This window comes from Barbus barbus, assembly GCF_936440315.1.
Source record: "Barbus barbus genome assembly, chromosome: 20".
NCBI lineage: Eukaryota > Metazoa > Chordata > Actinopteri > Cypriniformes > Cyprinidae > Barbus > Barbus barbus.
In genome coordinates this window covers 13,790,860-13,810,400 of record NC_136748.1, presented here as the reverse complement: position 1 = coordinate 13,810,400, position 19,541 = coordinate 13,790,860, and the positions used below count along the sequence as shown (strand labels likewise).

The 19,541-nt window shown below is 37.8% G+C and overlaps 1 protein-coding gene across 1 annotated transcript; it reads right to left on the bottom strand.

The window, feature by feature from the left end:
* Positions 1-118: 118 nt before the first annotated feature.
* On the bottom strand, positions 119-19,377 carry LOC306885878 (uncharacterized protein). The gene is made up of 20 exons (XM_079442672.1): positions 19,300-19,377; positions 18,164-18,359; positions 17,875-18,071; positions 17,599-17,711; positions 17,427-17,518; positions 17,072-17,336; positions 16,732-16,934; positions 16,189-16,314; positions 15,964-16,092; positions 15,696-15,818; positions 15,427-15,562; positions 12,196-15,311; positions 9,875-11,881; positions 9,637-9,789; positions 9,418-9,552; positions 9,039-9,200; positions 8,751-8,925; positions 8,161-8,601; positions 7,840-8,015; positions 119-719 (listed from the first exon to the last, which is right to left on the bottom strand). The coding sequence occupies exons 2-20, from the start codon at positions 18,323-18,325 to the stop codon at positions 516-518; spliced, it is 8,115 nt and encodes a 2,704-aa protein (XP_079298798.1). The 5' UTR covers positions 18,326-18,359; positions 19,300-19,377; the 3' UTR covers positions 119-515.
* Positions 19,378-19,541: the final 164 nt, after the last annotated feature.

Sequence of the window (19,541 nt, the reverse complement as noted above, 5' to 3'; positions counted from 1 at the left end):
AGACAGTCTGCATAGAAATCTCTAAATATTACACAGCTTAATGCTTTCAGGCTGTAATTCCTTACGAATAAAGTCTGCTGCAATTCTTGTGTGTGAGTAATAATTCAAAAGGCCACTTATAGAGAACAGACGTACACAAACAAACATTTATTAGGCAGAGTGAACTTTAGTAAAGTAGTAAGAAAAAGCAATGACATACAGTAAATTGGAGTGATTAATTGTACTGTTTCTAAAAAGAAAAAAACACAAAAGTATAAAAGAAATCAGGTCAATATAATACATAGAATAAAAGGATACAGCTATTCTGTGTTAAGGATATAACATATCATAACATATAATCATTTTGTGTTTTGAAACAGTAAAAAATATAAGAAATCAGAAATGTAACAAAAGCCAAATACATATGATACAGCTGCCCTTGTATTATTTACAAACATAAAAAGCCAGTGCATAAACGTTCTGAAAAATATAGTATTTAAAAATAAAAAGGGGAAATTTACATGGCATCCCACTAATCACTGAACTTGGCAGTTGTCGTTTTGTTTTGGAGAGGCACTGACCCGTTCTTGTTTCTCCGGGGTCTTTTTGAGGCTGCGAGAGCGCCTGCTAATTTTCTGCTCTATAGCAGGCACTGGGCTTTCACAGCTGTTTTCCCGTGGACTGTTGGTGAGTGGAGATAATATAGCCGCATTGCTCTGGATCGCCTTAGGCACCTGGACCTGAAAGTACATGAACATGATGTCAGGAGCGAGCAATGTTGGGCTGTCAAGAATGCCCAGCGGCAATATCAATGTACAAAATGACTCGTACCGTACACTTCTCTGGGGAAAGTGTCAAGATGTGGACAAGTGCAAATTTATAAAAATAAGATCTTCCAATCAATCAATCTTTTCTCCTCTCCAAACCCATACACCTAGCATGCACTTTGAGGAGAAGAACCAGTGCTGAATAGTAATTAAAAACTGGCTGTGCTGAAAGCTGACTAGGTTTGCTCATCCTCCCCATGCACCCTGCCAACGGCTCACATCTGTTTCACTTGAAGCTTAGCTGTTCATTAAGAACTTCAGCTTTTATGTAGTGATGGGTCGTTCTTGAACGATTCGTTCATTTTGAACGAATCTTTAATGTGACTCGGGAAGAACGAGTCGTCTCGGGGAGTGATTCGTTCAGTCGCGCATGCGCATTATACAGCATTCTCGGGTTTGAGTCGTTCATTCATCACGTGACAGCCCCATACGCTTAACCAATGCAGCCTGAGCCGGAAAGAGAATTGATTAGTTCTTCTATATCGAGTCTCGGGTTTGAGTCGTTCGTTCATCACGTGACAGCCCCATACGCTTAACCAATGCAGCCTGAGCCGGAAAGAGAATTGATTAGTTCTTCTATATCGAGTCTCGGGTTTGAGTCGTTCGTTCATCACGTGACAGCCCCATACGCTTAACCAATGCAGCCTGAGCCGGAAAGAGAATTGATTAGTTCTTCTATATCGAGTCTCGGGTTTGAGTCGTTCGTTCATCACGTGACAGCCCCATACGCTTAACCAATGCAGCGTGAGCCGGAAAGAGAATTGATTAGTTCTTCTATATCGAGTCTCGGGTTTGAGTCGTTCGTTCATCACGTGACAGCCCCATATGCTTAACCAATGCAGCCTGAGCCGGAAAGAGAATCGATTAGTTCTTCTATATCGAGTCTCGGGTTTGAGTCGTTCGTTCTTTTGTCACGTGACGTGACAGTTTTGGACAGAGAAATTAGTTAATTTACAACCTTCCTTACAAACGGGTGCATAGTCATTATTATTATTAGAATTATTAGTATTATTATTTACTCTAACAGTTATGTGATGCTTTTCTTGTCTCAAATTATTGCTTTCAATTTCTGTCACATGGTTCTTTTCCATAACACCATGTGGTAAAAAAAGATAATAACGAGTTGGTTAAGCTCTTCTTGCACTACACATATATCTGCACAGTTTTGTTTTATTTAACTGGTTTGCACTCTATCTATTCTGCCATGTGCCTTATGCCACTTTATCTCTTTTTTATTTTTCTACAAACGTCCTCATTTGTATATCTGTATAGTTGTATGTACATATGTTTAAACTGTATTTATCTGTATTTGAACATCTACTGTCAGTGTCTTAAATGTTAACTGTATGCACCAAGGGTCTGAGAGTAACGCAATTTCAGTTCTCTGTATGCATGTACTGTACATGTGGAAGAATTGACAATAAAGCAGACTTGACTTGTTATGCTTTGTTTTTTTTGTTTTTTTTTAGTCTAATCTTCATAAAATACAATACATTGTTGTATTTATGTCTTTTGAGTTAACCCTTTAGATTGGACTATAGTGTTACTTACTATACTTTTGTAACATATGACACTTTAGACATTAACACTCTGTACACACACCTGAATTGTTTTTTATTGTTTATTTTTGTGCCAGAAAAAGCTATAGCAAAGAAGATAACTATTCCAAAATGAATTTAAACTATTTAAATAAAAAATACAAGAAAATTAAAATATACTAAAGCCACAGAGCCTTAAAAAACTAAAACAAAATACTGCACAACAAGCTAGGCTTTTTTTTAATAATAAAATAAATAAGCTTTAAAATAAATAAAATGAACAGACCATTTTTATTTCTAGGAAAATGCTTATTACACATATTTTGATAATTTTATGATAATTCTTAAATATGATCCAACATACAAAAAATACAGTTTTACTTTATGGTAGCCTATTTGATATGTACTGATCCGGCAAGTGGTCACGTGACAAAATAACGAACGACTCAAACCCGAGACTCGATATAGAAGAACTAATCAATTCTCTTTCCGGCTCACGCTGCATTGGTTAAGCGTATGGGGCTGTCACGTGATGAACGAACGACTCAAATCCGAGACTCGATATAGGCTGTGTCCAAATTCAGGGTCTGCATCCTTCGGAGTACTCATTTGAAGGATGTTACGTCACAGCGCCGCGACGAAGGCTGTCCAAATTCGTAGGATCCTTCAAATGCAGCCCACAAATACGTCCTCCTTTTCCCCGAATTGGAAGGATGGGTGTGGTGGATCCTTTCCCGTCCTACCTATCCCATAATTCTTTTCGGCACAGCGTAATGGCGGACGAAGCGAGCGGTAGCGGAGTGAGAGAGGAGTTTCTCTGACAAAACAAGCTAAAGTTTATGCTTCGGCTGAATGAATTTGTAGGAGAAATTAGTAGAATACTTAAAAACAAATAAAAATAGGCTATAATGGCTTACCTGGATGTGACTGTCTTGTAGTCTGATATAAAAAACTCTCCGACAACGAGCAAAGAAAGTATTTAATTTATTTAATTGCTTTATTTCTTCCAAAAGAATTAAAATGAGGAGAATAACTCTTTGTTTGTCCATTTTCCCGCTTCTTGCTTGACGCTGTCACGGTTGCTAGGCGACAGGATATGAGCAACGGGTAAGGGAGGGAACTGAAAGAAGGGTAGGCTGTCCAAATTCACAAACACCGACTTCCGGGTTTTGCGGACGTCGGAGGATCCCTCCTCCTTCAACCGGGTAGGAAGGATCCTAAGGAGGATGCAGACCCTGAATTTGGACACAGCCATAGAAGACCTAATCAATTCTCTTTCCGGCTCACGCTGCATTGGTTAAGCGTATGGGGCTGTCACGTGATGAACGAACGACTCAAACCCGAGACTCGATATAGAAGAACTAATCAATTCTCTTTCCGGCTCAGGCTGCATTGGTTAAGCGTATGGGGCTGTCACGTGATGAACGAACGACTCAAACCCGAGACTCGATATAGAAGAACTAATCAATTCTCTTTCCGGCTCAGGCTGCATTGGTTAAGCGTATGGGGCTGTCACGTGATGAACGAACGACTCAAACCCGAGACTCGATATAGAAGAACTAATCAATTCTCTTTCCGGCTCAGGCTGCATTGGTTAAGCGTATGGGGCTGTCACGTGATGAACGAACGACTCAAACCCGAGACTCGATATAGAAGAACTAATCAATTCTCTTTCCGGCTCAGGCTGCATTGGTTAAGCGTATGGGGCTGTCACGTGATGAACGAACGACTCAAACCCGAGACTCGATATAGAAGAACTAATCAATTCTCTTTCCGGCTCAGGCTGCATTGGTTAAGCGTATGGGGCTGTCACGTGATGAACGAACGACTCAAACCCGAGACTCGATATAGAAGAACTAATCAATTCTCTTTCCGGCTCAGGCTGCATTGGTTAAGCGTATGGGGCTGTCACGTGATGAACGAACGACTCAAACCCGAGACTCGATATAGAAGAACTAATCAATTCTCTTTCCGGCTCAGGCTGCATTGGTTAAGCGTATGGGGCTGTCACGTGATGAACGAACGACTCAAACCCGAGACTCGATATAGAAGAACTAATCAATTCTCTTTCCGGCTCAGGCTGCATTGGTTAAGCGTATGGGGCTGTCACGTGATGAACGAACGACTCAAACCCGAGACTCGATATAGAAGAACTAATCAATTCTCTTTCCGGCTCAGGCTGCATTGGTTAAGCGTATGGGGCTGTCACGTGATGAACGAACGACTCAAACCCGAGACTCGATATAGAAGAACTAATCAATTCTCTTTCCGGCTCAGGCTGCATTGGTTAAGCGTATGGGGCTGTCACGTGATGAACGAACGACTCAAACCCGAACACTTGTCAGATAAGAGGTGGTGCGCTAATCATAGACTAAAGACCCAGGTAAACAATTAAGTAATATTTTCTGTTTCTTATAGCATAGTTTTGTATTGTTTGTAGTGTGATAAACGTTTGCATAAGTAGTAGATGTGTTTGGAAAGTAACACATAACATTTGAATTATATTTTGCTAAATTGAACGAAATGACTCGAAAAAAGATTCGTTCATTTTGCTGAACGAGACTCAAAGCTCCGAGTCGGTAAAATGATCCGAACTTCCCATCACTACTTTTATGATCCATTAAATAGGTCTGCCAATTGAAGAACAACTTTAACTTATGGTGAAGCACTTGCTATGGATCTAAGGGCCAATTTTTTGAGGGTCTACACACAGAAATGTTTATAAAAGGTTTCAAAAGTATAGCCAATAGATTCACATATACTGTGTAACGCTATTCACTTACAAGTACCTCACTGTAACTCATATTCTTGATTGATGTATTCTATTTTTGTATAAACAAAAATAAGGGACAAGTCTAAATTAATTTTTTGTGGTAATAAATATGCCATAAGTACTGTAGATTGCGTAGATTAAGCTTAACTTGTACTGAACCCAGAGTACGCCTTTAAATTGACATATGGAAGCAGGAATGCAGAACTTCAGTCTTCATAAAAGCTGAATCATGTATTCAAGGTGGTGAATCGTATATCTGGGACATAAAAGTTACTCTACAGCATGTGGTCTTGACTCCCTTTGAAATCCTAAAGAATAACTGGGAAAATCTCCAGGAAATGGTGACCTGGGATAAGAAGACATGATTAGAACTTCGAAGGAAGTCAAAAGCTGACAGGAGAGCTTTAATACTTCAGAGCACTTAACTTCTTTCCATCTAATCTGAAATGTCATGCAGAGTTTCATTTGTAAATGCATTCATGGTCAGTAACTTTAAGAGAGGTAAATGAGTTAACTACAGACTGCAGTAACCTTTTGTGAGAGTATGTGATGCCCTCCTGTGGTTAAAGAATGACTAAATATTTTCACTACACAATCAGTTTTTATTTTTTTTTTATTTTTTTTTTTAATAATAATTTAAAACACTTCTAGCTCTGCAACTATTCTGGTCTACTCTTACAATTTGGTATTACTGTACTGCTAATACTGTTGGCTGTTTTATGACAAATTGCTTGTGTTTTTCCAAACTTGTAAGTTGCCAATCCAACACATTGTATGAAACCACCATGATTATAATTCACTTAAAAAAAAAAAGTTACTTAAAATAATTTGAACTTATTCAAATTAATTAAATAAAATTATATATAGAAAACATTTGTTTAACTTTAAATAAGTACAGGTACATCTAAAAAAATTAGAATATCATGAAAAACTGCATTTTTTTTAACATTTCAAAACGTGAAACTTTCATGTATTTTAGATGCATTACATGTAAAGTAAGACATTTCAAAAGTGTTTTTTTAATTTTGATGATTAGAGCGTACAGCTCATGAAAGTCAAAATCCAGTATCTGAAAATATTAGAATATTTTCTAAGATCAATCAAAAAAAAAGATTTGCAAAGCAGAAAAGTTCAAGTTCTTTAGAGTATATTCATTTATGCACTCGATACTTTGTCAGGGCTCCTTTAGCACAAACTCCAGCATCAGTGAGGTGTTGCATGGAAACGATTAGCCTGTGGCACTGCTGAGGCACTATTGAGCCTTCAGCTCGTCTGTATTGTTGGATCGACTGTTTCTCATCTTTCTCTTGAAAATATACCATAGATTCCATATGGGGTTCAGGTCAGGCATGTTGGTAATCACAGTAATAACAGGTCAAGCACAGTAATATCATGGTCAGCAAAGCACTTGGAAGTGGTTTTGGCAGTGTGGGCAGGTTATAAATTCCTGCTGGAAAAGGAAATCAGCATCTCCATAAAGCTTGTCAGCAGATGGAAGCATAAATTGCTCTAAAATCTCCCGCTAGACGGCTGCATTGACTCCGGACTTGATAAAACACAATGGACCAACACCAGCAGACGTCATGGCACCACAAATCATCAGACTGTGGAAACCTCACACTGGACTTCAAGCAGCTTGGATTCTGTGCCTCTCCAGTCTTCCAGACATTTATTTCCTAATGAAATGCAAAATTTAAATTTATCTGAAAAGAGGACTTTGGACCACTGAGCAACAGTCCAGTTATTTTTCTCCTTAGCCCAGGTAAGACGCTTCTGACGTTGTTTCTGGTTCAGAAGTGGCTTGGTAGCCCTTTTCCTGAAGATGTCTGAGCGTGGTGACTCTTGATGCACTGACTCCAGCTTCAATCCACTCCTTGTGAAGCTCTCCCAAATGTTTGAATCAGCTTTGACTGACAGTATTCTCAAGCTTGCGGTCATCCCTGTTGCTTGTGCACCTTTTCCTACCCAATTTCTTCCTTCCAGTCAACGTTGCATTTAATATGCTTTGATACAGCACTCTGTGAACAGCCACACCTTTCAGTAATGACCCTCTGTGACTTACCCTCTTTGTGGAGGGTGTCAATGATTGTCTTCTGGACCATTGCCAAGTCAGCAGTCTTTCCCATTATTGTGGTTTCAAAGAACAAGAGATACCCTGAATTAATACTGTAGGGATGGTCGTTTAATGAAACTCAAATATAAATATTCTAATATATTGAGATACTGGATTTTGACTTTCATGAGCTGTAAGCTCTAATCATCAAAATTAAAACAAAAAAACTTTTGAAATGTCTTACTTTACATGTTATGAATGTAAAATATATATGAAAGTTTCACTTTTTGAAATAAGTTACACATTTTTTTAGTTTTTCATGATATTCAAATTTTTTGAGATGTACCTGTATATACATAAAACAACAACAACAATAAAAATGATGAAAACACAACAAAATGACTACAATAATAATAATAAAAAACATTATATAGGGCCCATCTGAACCCTATAATGAACATCATAAAATAAGAAATATAAGATCTTCCTATTTGCTTGTGCACAATGGAATATTGGCAGTGGAAGATTCATAGAGTTTTTAATATTACACAAACATTAATGGAATCAATACTATCATCATCAATTTGAATCTTATTTTGCACTTATTTCAAGGAAAGGTTTATAATGAAGATGTAGTTGTAGGAAATAGACAGAGGCAGTTCTACTCACAGTGTTTGAAGTTCTGCCCTCTGCTGTCTTTTTGGAGATTTGCACAGGATGCTCTGCTGAAACTGTGCTCTGCTGAGCCGCAGTCATTCGGGCGGCCAGACGCGGGCTGCAGCGCTGCACTGTGGTTCTGCGAATGATGAATGGACTCATCTCTCCTACTGGAATATTTGCAAAACCTGTACAGAAAGAAGTGATGTAGATGTGTAAAAATAGCAATCAAGAACACATTCCTTTCATTGTGAAAGCTTTATTGAGAACAACTCATATGAATGTACCTTTGATGTGGAGTACATCGAATGACAAATTGCAATAACCTCTCACCTTTCTGAACAAGTTCTGGCAAACCCTCTGGTCTGAAATCCTCATCTACATCTACATCTAGTGTGGCTTTAGGTGTGGCAGCCGCAGCTTTCAGTCTCTTGGTGATACTGTGCAGGGCTTCCTGTGCTTTGTTAGGAGTATCATCTGCTGCTCTCTGTCTCTTTCCTGCTGGCACATTGGCTTTGTCATCCACTGGTTTACAGTTCTCCAGGTCAGTCTTCTCAGACCTGGGGGACCTCCTTGTCTTGGGGGTCTTTGTCTGGGTGCTCAACTGCTTGAGCTGGTTCTTGAGGCTTTCATTGGTCTCTTCCAGCTTGTGAACTTTGATCATGAGGCTGCAGTATCGGTCCATGCTCTCATCTGCTTCACGGCTCTTTTCCTCCAGAGCTTCCCTCAGCTCCTGTAGTTCTTCCTGCACGGTGTGACTACTGCCAGCATCACCTGTTAACAAAAAATATGCTCTGTATTTCCAGATACATTTATTCATTTTAATTATTTTTTTCAACTTTTTTTCAAGGTGACAGTCCAATGCAAGTTAAGTTTACTATATTTAGACCAAGCGCTTATCTTCTTGTGAGTTTTGTTCATACCTTGTTTCTGTGAGGCCTGCAGTGCTGCTATCTGTTGTCCCTGCTGCCGAAGTTCTTGCTGAAGTGCCTGCTTCTCACTCTCCAGCTGTTTGCATGACTTCATCCACAAATTGATCTTACTCATAGCACTGTCCTTCTCTTTGGACAAGCGCACAACCTTTGAGTCTAAGTCTGCCTACAGGGACCAAGACCAATAAATATGACGGTTAATTATTTGACTAATTAAATATCGAACAGAATTATAAAATATTTATTATATATTAAAGAATGGGGAAAAAATAACAATACCTTTTCTTTTTCACAAAGTTCTAATTTGTTTTGTAACTCCTTGAAGGTAGAGTCAGCATCTGCATTTTGAGACTTGAAGCTATTTAGGTCTGATAGATACCGTGCAGCCTTTTCTTCAACCGCCATAATTTCTTCCTTTAGTTTATTAAGCTCCATCTCATGCTGTCGAGAAAAACAGAGCATGATCAGAAATACAGTAAAATGAGAAATAATATTGTGAAATATTATTACAGTTCATGATAACGCTTCTCTATTTCTATTTAAAAAAATTTAAGTTTTAATTCTTAATACTGCGCATTGTTACCATAACACCTCTAGCCAAAACGCACAGTCCTACTTTCATAAAAAAGCACATTGTTGCAGTGTTACATCTGCCCACCTGCTGTTGTAAATGTTTCAGGTTCTCCTCATGCCTCCTGTTGTTTTCCTTTATCTGAACATTATGACTTTCCTGAATATCAGATACATTTTTCTGTAGGCCATCTTTTTCTGTTGTCAGTGCTTCTAAGCTGAGCTGGAATGTGCAATAAAATGGAGTTTAAGCAGAGACTGAACATTCATGAAGCCAGTGTAAAACATGGCAAAGGAGAATTCATACCTTGTATGTTTCGATTTGTTTTTGAGACTCCTGCAGTTGACAAGTCAATAGATTCTGATTAATCTCCAAAGCATTCTGTCTTTCCCTTGCCTCACACAGTTGTTGCTGCTGTTGTGTTTGGAGGTGCAAACTGCTCTCATGTAGTGCATTTAACTGAAAAGGAAGATGGATAAATTAATGTGTGTGAAATAAAAACAAGAACAAAAAGAAAATAAGAACAGCTAAAGATGACAAATACCTTTTCTGTTAGTTCTGAGTTCATGAGCTTCATAGCATCAAGTTGGCTCTCCAGCTGCAGGATATTATTCTCCAAAGAAGTTATACTTGTCTGCAATACCTCAATCTTGGTAGACTGCATCTGTGTCATCTCATCCAACTGTGCAATAGTAGACTGCAACTCAACCTTGTCCTTTTTCAATTCATCTCGCTCTTCTTGAATTGAGGATAGTGCCTGCAGCTCAGCTATTTGTGACTGAAGTTGTGCATTTTCTTTGCTAAGCTCCTGCTGCTTGTTTTCAAAGTCTTTCAAGAGCAACTGGTTGGATGAACAAAGCTCCAATTGACACCTTTCATATTCAAGGACTCTCTGGGAAAACTCATTGTTTTCTGATTGCAAAGACAGCAACTGAGTGGTCAAATCCTGCGCTTTCTGTTCTTTCGATTCTACTTCTGTTCGACAGAGTTGAAGTTCCTCCTCCATGGCATCAACTTTTAAATGGAAGTCCTCAATAATTTGTTGCTGGTTCACTGTTGCCTCTTCCACAGATTTAAGCTTTTCAGTAGCTGCTTGATTGGACAACTGCAATTCATCAATTATGTTGTTCTTTTGTTGAAGTTCTTGCTCAAGTTTATACTTCTCCTCCTTGAGATCTTTCAGCTCACTGACCATCTCTTCAATTTTCTTGTTAAGCTCTTGCGTTTCAGCCTGTACTTCCTCAAGCTCAGCTTTGGCAGTTTCTGCTTGAAGAATGGCGTCCTCTAGATTCTGGTCAGAAAGTTCTTTCTCTCTCTCAAGCTTTTCAATGTTGTCCTGAAGAACATCTGCCTTCCTCTGGGCAGCTTTGAGCAGCTGACTCATGTGGTTCTTTTTCCGTTCATCAGATTCAATTCGTACCTTCAGTTTTTCAATGCCCCGTCTCATCTGAGCTACCTCCTCCTGAGTAGAAATCAACCTAGAGGCTATTTCACCTTTCTCCAAAAGGGACGATTCAAGTGATTGGGACAATCTGATATTCTCATGCTCAAGTGAATGGATTTTGGAAGACATGTTTTCAGACTCTCTTGAAGCAAAATTCTCATTGCTCTTTACACCATTCAATTCACTTAGCAGATTTTTGTTGTCTTCATTCAAAAGAGCCACTGTATTCTCAAGGTTTTGAGACAGTTGAATGAGTTGCTCTTTGTCTTTCAGCAGAACATCAATTTGGTTAGCTGTCACCTCGATTTTTCTTTTCCCAATCCTAATGTCCTCTTCAAGCTCTTTTATAAGTTCTCGTGTATCGGTTTCTCTCTTCTCCAAAAGCTCAGCCTTTTCTTTCCACATCATTAAGGAGAGATTTTCACTTTCCCTTTCATCGGCACACAAAATAAGCTCTTCTTTAAGTCGCCCACCTTCTGCCATAGTTATATTAAGTTGTTGTTCAAGGCTGCATTTTGTCCTCCTAGCTGCTTCAAGCTCTCCTGCTTGCCTTTGCCTCTGCTCTTGTATCTCATCTATGTCAGCCTCCATGGACAGTATGTGCTTCTCTAAATTAGCCTTCTCCGAACGCACTCTTTTTAGTTCACTCTCAGTCTGGAAAAACTTCTCATTCCACTCACCTTTTGCCATCTCTAAGCTTTCCATCATCTCCATAACATCTGAGAGCTGGCATTTGGAGGTCTGCAACTGTAGTCTAAGTGAATCAATCTCTTCAGTCAACTCTCCAATGTGGTTGTTCAGTTTCTTGTTTTCTTGATTGATGGACGTTAACTTGTCCGTGCCGTTTGTCTTTTCTATTTCAATTTCACAAATTTTGCCCTCCAAGTCCAAGCACAAATCTTTTCTAACAGCCATTTCAGATTCCAAGACTTCAAACTGGGACTGCAAATGAACAAGCTCCGCTTCTCGCTTTGTTAGAGTTTCCTTAAGTTTTTCAAGTTTCACAAGTGATGCTTTACTTTCTGGGCTAATATCTGGAGTGGAGTCTGACTGTTCCGGTTGATGCAGTATGTTCTCTTGTGCTTCAGGTGTCATTTTTTCCATTTCCTGATCAAGATGGAGAAAAATATTAATACAAATGAAGAGAAATTAAATAATATAGATTTTGATATAAGCAGTGCTTTAAACCTATATTTTACCAAGGTACATTTTCAAAATGCAGCAATTTAAAGGTGCAATCTTGTCATTTTCTAATTTATTTCGTATTGGTGCCATTGTAAAAAAGTGCAGGTAAGTCAGTCATGATCAATTTACTTCAAGTAAAATACACCTTTAAGTAAGCGGTTTAACTGATTTTGTTCATAAACTCTGAATTAAAAAAAGAGATAATCTGACATTATGTTGTGAAATACATAGGTTACCTGGGAGGGTTCAGTACCCAGCAAGGAGGATGACGCAAGGTCCAATTCCTGCAGTTGTTGCATGGTTGCCTCCAGTTGTGAGGACAAGATCTCTGTGTGTTGCTTTTCTTCTTTAAGTTTGGCCTCTAACTCATTTCTGATACTGAGCATTTGCTCTTCCATCCTCTGGAGCTCTTTGGCATGCTGTAATTTGAGTTGTTCTATTTTAATTCCTGTTTGCTCCTCCATGGTTCTGATAGTCTCCTGAAGAACACGAGACATCTCCTCAAGCTCCCTGGATTTATTTTGCATTTGCTCTTTCAGCAGTATGTGTTGGCCATTCTCATCTGATGACAATGACGTTTGGGCCTCTTCTTGCGAATCGAGATGCTCTCCAGGTGATGAAATACCCAGGACAGCAATATCTTCTTCAAAGGGCAAAATATATGTGTTAGCAAATGGCATTTCACAAATTTCTTGGTCATTCTCATCTGCAGTTTGCTCTTTTTTCAGTGTGTCTGCATCGGAGTTTGCTGCAAGAATCTTCTCAGATTGAAGTTGTTCTATGCAAGTTTGCTGTTCTGCAATCTGCTTTAATTGATCTATTTGCTCACGGGAATTCTGGGCATCTGCTTTTAATTCCTGAAAATCGGATTCCAATTTAAGCTTTTGTTCCATAAGATTGCTGTACATTGCTTCAAGGTTTGCCTGCTTACAATTCTCTTGCTCTAGGGAAACTTTAAGTGTTTCATGGGTTGCACGTAAAGACTCCAACTCAGCGAATAATGCAGAACTGGATTGTTGTTGCGTTTCCTCCAAACATGCAGATAGGTGTGACACTTCAAGTGCGCTTTTTGCATAGTCTTCTTTGATGGACTCGAGCTCTGCTTGTAGGATGGACCTCTGTGCTTCACTCTCATGTAAATTTGTTTCAAGAACACTGATATTGCCTTGCAGTGCCTCTACTTGTGCATCAAATGAATTAATGCAGGTTTCATTATCTTCAAGATCCATCTGCAACATTTCAAGCTGTACTTCGATTTTGCTCATGTTAATGTTTTTTTCGCTCAGTGCCTCTAATGCTTTAGCTTGCTCAGATTGAGCCTCCTCAAGTTTTCCTTTCAAAGTTTCAATCTCACAGGATTTTGCAACTTCTTGGCTTTTTAAATCTGCCAAAGCAGCTTTGAGACTTTCTATCTCCTGCTCATGTGGAGATGCACTTTGTTTCACGTCTTCAAGTTCCTTTGCAAGTTTCTGATAGGAATCAGTGACCTCCCTGAGTTGATCCTTAGATAAGTCAAGATCTTGCTTCAACTTTACCTTTTCAAGAGCAGCCTCCTCTAGTTTCTCTGAAGCATTTCTGGCCTCTAGACATTTGCTCTGTATGTCTGCCCCAAGAACACTGATGTGCTCCTCTAAACGTTTTTGTTTTTTAAGATGAGTGTCAATTTCAGAGACATGAGCTTCAGATTCCTTGTTGTGTCTTTCAGTGAGCTTCTTGATACTTGTCTCTAATAACACTTTTTCTTCAGATATGTCTTGTAAATTTTTTTCCAGGCTTAAATTCAGCTCTGCAGATGAGTCAAACTGTTTTTGAAGACTTTCTAGTGAATTCTTTAGTGCAGTGGACAAATGATTTGAGGCTTCAAGCTCGGTTTGCATTAACACAATCTTTTCTGCCATTGCATCTTTTTCAGCAAGTGCTCCTGTCATTTCAGAAACCTGTTTAAGAAGATTTTCCTTCTCTTGGCAAACAACATAATGGAATTTCTGGAGGCTTTCGTACTTCACTGCTAGATCATTAGCTTTATTTTTGACCTCTTGTTGTTTCACTTTGAGTAGTACATTATCATGCTCTAAGCTTGATGCCTTCCTTCTTTCTTCTTCTATATCTTTTGCAAGATTCTCAGCTATTGTCTTCTGATTTTCCAACTCGGTGGTGGTCTGAACTTGTGCTTCCTTTACTTTTTCCAGGGAACTTCTGGTTTCTTCTGCCTCAGAAACAAGACAATTAAACTGCTCTTCAAGAGAACAGAATGACTTATTCTTTTGTAGCAGAGATTCAACTTCAACAATAAGATCTTTTTCCCTCTTTTCCACTAAAGACACTTTCTCTGCTAGATCTTCTTTGACTTTAGAAATATCATCATACTTTACTTGGATATCTGCATTTAAATCTTTTTGACACTTTAGATCTGATTCCAAGAGGGCAATCTTCTCAAGTACCTCCTGCAGGGATGTTTCCACCTTCAGTTTTTCTTGTTCCAGCTCTTTGTTTTGTACAAGGCGGTCTTCACATTCTTTCGCTAATATGTCTTTCTCCTCATTAAATTTCTCTAGCTCCTGCTCTCGCAAGGCAAAGGTTTCATGAAGATGCTCAATCTCAGTTCTGTTCATTTCAATAATAGAGTCCTTTGACTTAGCCAGGTCACAAGCATTTTCATATTCAGCAAGGAGTTGACCATGGGACTTTTCCAATCCTTCCACCTTACTTGTTTCTTGATGCAGTTTAGCTTCAAGCTCACTCACCTGCTCCTGCATCAGAGTGATTTGTTGCTTCAAATTGTCCATTTCCTTATTATGTTTTTGATGTGTCTCACGTAACTGCTGTTGAAGCTCCTCATATAATCTACCTTTTTCCTCCAGCTCCACACATTTTACAAGCAGTTCACCTTTGAGTGAATCAATCTGACCAGATTTGCAATTCTTCTCATTTTCTAAATCCTGCAGCCTTTTCTGGAGACCATCATTGAGTTTGGCTTTATCATTCTCCAGATCTGCAATTTTACTCAGCATTTCTTCACGGTTGGATTCAGTGTTATTAATCAACTGTTCCTTTTCGGTTTTCCACTGCAGAAGAGCCTCATACTCTTTCTTCATCTCAGCAATTTCTTTCTGACAGGAGTTTGAGGTCATTTTGAGGTCTTCATTTTCTTTCTCCATAGCACAAATCTTTTTAGCTTTGAGTTCAACTTCATGAACTAGTTTTTGCAACTCAGTCTGAGTCTTCATATTCTTTGCTTCTGTTTCAGCCAGAGTTTTCTTGGCATTTTCCAATTCTTGAGCAGATGATACACTTTGACGGTCCAATTTATTGCGAAGCTCAGTCAGTTCTTCATTCTGGGTTTGTGCTTTAACTGAAAGTAGCAAGTAAAAATGATAAGATGAAGTATTTCTTTAGATTCTTTTTGAAATCTTTGTTTTTAAAATGTTATAACGTAATACATTTTTAATAAACTTAAATTTTAATACCTTTTAAATCATCCACCATTGTACGATTTTTGGCAAGGTTTTGCTCTGCATTTTGTTTTTCCTCTTCAAGTTGTTTGACTCTTTTCATTCCTTGATCTAACTGACAACTGAGAGTATTCTTCTCTCTCTGCATCTCCTAGGACGAGAAGAAACAATACATTCAAATGCTGGCATGCTCTGCATACGCTATAAAGTAAAATCAGTTATTATTAAATTAAAACAAGCAAACTAATACCTTATATTATATAACAGATACCCAGGCAACTTACATCAAATTTCTTCTTTAATTCTGTCTCCTTCACTTGACTGGCCTGCAATGCCTGTTCAGACCTGAGAAGTTTCTGTTTCAGCTCCTCCAAATCTTTCTCCAGTCGATTCTTTAGAGCAGTTACCTTTGAAACCAGTGACATTTTGTTGTGATTATGCATGTTTGGGTTAAGTTATTCGAAAAGAAACTAAGAGAGAAAATATAATGAGCAGAAACATGTTATTCATAACATGATTAAAACATTATTCATAGCTGAATTTTCAAATTACCTTATCCATATCTGACTGCAGAACATTGTACTCTTTTTTGGCTTGCTGGATCTCCATACTCATTTTATTTTTCACCTGGTTAAATTGCTGATCAAGAGCTTGATGGGAGCTTTGTAGTTGTGCAAGTTCCTGAAATGAGCGAGAGGACAAACATTTTTTAGTTTTAACTCATCCAACATTCAGAAATATAAAACATGTTAAATGAATTATATTTGACAGTAAGACCTTTTGACTCTCTCTCTCCTGGTCCTTGATTTTCTGCTCCAAAGATCTATGCACGCTTTCAGCATTATGTCTCTGACAGTTCATCTCATCTGTTACCTGCTTCAGCTTCATCTCAAGAGATGAACACTGAGGAGCCAAATCAACCAAAGATTAACTACTATATTCACATGATTTACCCTATTGTTCAACCAAAAGACTGCACAACACACAACATATAAAATACATACAGTGGCATCTAAAACTGGACACCTAACATTTGAATATCTTGATACATTATACATAAAATTATCAATTTTAAAACATCAAGCCAAGTGGCAATTTTTTTGTAATAATCAACTACACTTTTGAAGCAAAATAGTTCAAAATAGTTTTGTGCAATGATTTTCCTGAAAGTGGGCTTTTAATATTTTGTAATATAATACAAAGACATTCATATATTTTAAGTGTTTAGGTCTTCAAGTACTTTTCTGGGGTCACTGTATATAACATAACATGACATAGCTTAAAAGATAAGATAACAAAATATAAATGCATGACCTATACCTTAGAAACTGACTGCTCGTACTGTCCTGTAGCCTTTGTGAGTTCATCTCTGGACTTGCTGAAGAGTTTGTCCTTTTCTGCCAGATCTTTCTTGGCCATTTCGAACTGACTTTGAATTTCACAGAATTTATTGGTCTGATTCTTCATTTCCTTCTCTTGAGCCTGAAGACGGAGTTCTAACTCAGAAACTTTTGACCTTAGATCTGAGCAGCATAAGAAAAAAGGAAGAAAGACAATGTTACCTAAAAGGCATATGAAGATTATCACTGTAGTGCTATACTCAAAAGCATATTTTCATGTACATAATACAAAATAAATCCATCTGTAAGGTCAGACCAACCTTGATTTATATTCTTAAGCTGTTCCATCTGCTGTGATCCAGCTGTGTCACTTTGAGTGCCTGATGTGAACTGCTGGTGGGGCTTAATTGGTGTGTCATCGTAAGACCATGACATCCCAGAGGGTCCGTTTCTTTTCCTAGAGGGTGTCTCCATCACAGTCAGAGACTGATGACTGTGTGTTTGGTCTTGCTGCCAAGGAAAAATTGAGGACCCTGCCTGCTGTCTTGCAATGTCTTTATGGCTCACTGCAGACTGATTAAGAAGCTTCAAGTGTTACAAAAAAGAGATGCATTTTTACTATTTAGTACATTAATATAATAACTAGCAACAAACAAAAATATGTATTTTACTTACTTTTACATGCATGACTTTGATTTCAGCTTCCAACCTTTTCCGCTCCTCAACCTCTCGATTGTACTTTTCCTGTAGGTCACTTATTTTTGAATCTGAAAATGCAGTTATTACAGTGTTACAGTGTCTTGCATCCATTCTGAACTGCATTTTTTTTTTGTAACTCATATCTTACCCTGTTGCCAATGATTAGGTGTCGCAGGGGTTGCAAAAGTTTTCTGTGGTGTACTTAATTGTTGGATTTCTGAAGCATTTGAAGTTTGGGACCGTTCCAATTCATGCTTGTACCTGAATGAAAAAGGTCAAATTAAGCCAAGATGAGTCTTATTGTTTATAATATGTTCCAATATTCAAAGGTTATTCAATTATTTACTTATACATAAAAAAAAAAACAACCATTATATTATATTGACAGCTTAGGCACAACAATTATTAAACACTGTCCACTTACTTTTTGACCTCTTGTTCTAGTCTATCAATCTGCTTCTTGCATGAGTTGAGTTGACCCTCCAGATAATTCACCTGTTGCTCCTTTGTCTGAATGTCATGAGTAAGTTTCTGTTTAGTCTTTTCCAGACTTTCACAAGATTCTACTAAAGACTGATTTTCCCTCTTAAGGGCAGAAGCTTCACTTTTCTCACTGTCCATCTGTAGGGAAATATAATACACACGATGCAAATTTAACTGCATTCATTAAGATGCTAAAGAGAATCTACTCCATTGTTTCTCAGGTAACTGACCTTTTGCCTCTGTTTTTGTAAAGTAGCTTCAAGGGAATCCAGCTGAAACAGTTTCTGCTGTCTTTCCTTCTTTAACTTGTCAAGTTGCCCTTCAATCTCTTGGATCTTTTGTAAGGCCTTTGCAGGAAGGCCATCCTTCCACTCTTCTACAGCCCAGCTCATACTTACTTAAGATGCTGTGTTGCTCAAAGACGCTCTGGCATGCTCTGAAAAATGCAATAAGGTAGACGCTTAAACATTATAGAATCATATATGTACAACATTAAACAGACTATAAATCTGAAACAAAAATAATATATAAAATTGATCATATACAATACAATAATATACACAAAAATAAAAATGATTTAAAATTTCAATTATTATTACAGTTCAGAAGTATTGATACAATTTAATGTTTCTTCAATTTTATAAAGTGTGTTTTTCATTCACCTAATATGGTGCACTATCAGATACAAAAATCTAAAAAAATATTTATTATAAATACTGGCAAATTTAGCATTCAGTGCAGTTAATGAATGGAGAATACAGCATAGTTTCAAACGGATTTTTAGCACAATCGATTAAACTGTCAATACAGTCTGACAAAAAAAAAAACTTTTGATTTTGACAACATACTGGGGTCACAAAATAATCATATTTCGCATTTGATGCATCTATTAAATGCTGTAATAATTTAATTAGGTACTAACAGAAGCTACTTAAACTAAGGAATTATAATACATATGTGACAGAATTTACATGTCACAAGAGTTCACTAGTACATGAACGTATTGTAACAATAACCTTAAACAGAAAAAAATAACCTTATATATATATATATATATATATATATGACCAGGACATGTATTGTAATTGTTTTGTACTCATATCATGTGAAATTTGCAAAGAGGACCTTTAGGATGAAAAAAAAAAGTTTGCTTTCGTTTTCATAAAAAAAGTAGAGGCACAGTTATGAGAGATTATAAAAGAGGTTTATTTAATTTATAAATAAACACGAGACGGCTATTTTGACACGAATATATCACGCGGTTGGTTTTAACATATTCATCAAATACATGTATAACGACAAAGACTTTAGACATATCCCACGCTTAACAATAATATACTACATTCTACAAAAAAAACAATCTTACCAGAACTAAAGTGAGAACCCCTCACGGTTAGGTTCTTCTTCTCTCGTGCTCTTCTTCAGTTACTAGAGGAGAAAATTCAAAGAGTTCAACATCGAATGCAGCGTCGTTATTGGCGCGTTTGACAAATGACGTAAGAACATATCGGGCTCTGATTGGCCACTCCTATCCATTCGAATGTAACTCCACCCATTATTTTCTAAATAATAATTTCGGCCCTGAAACGAATGGCTAATCGGGTGGTC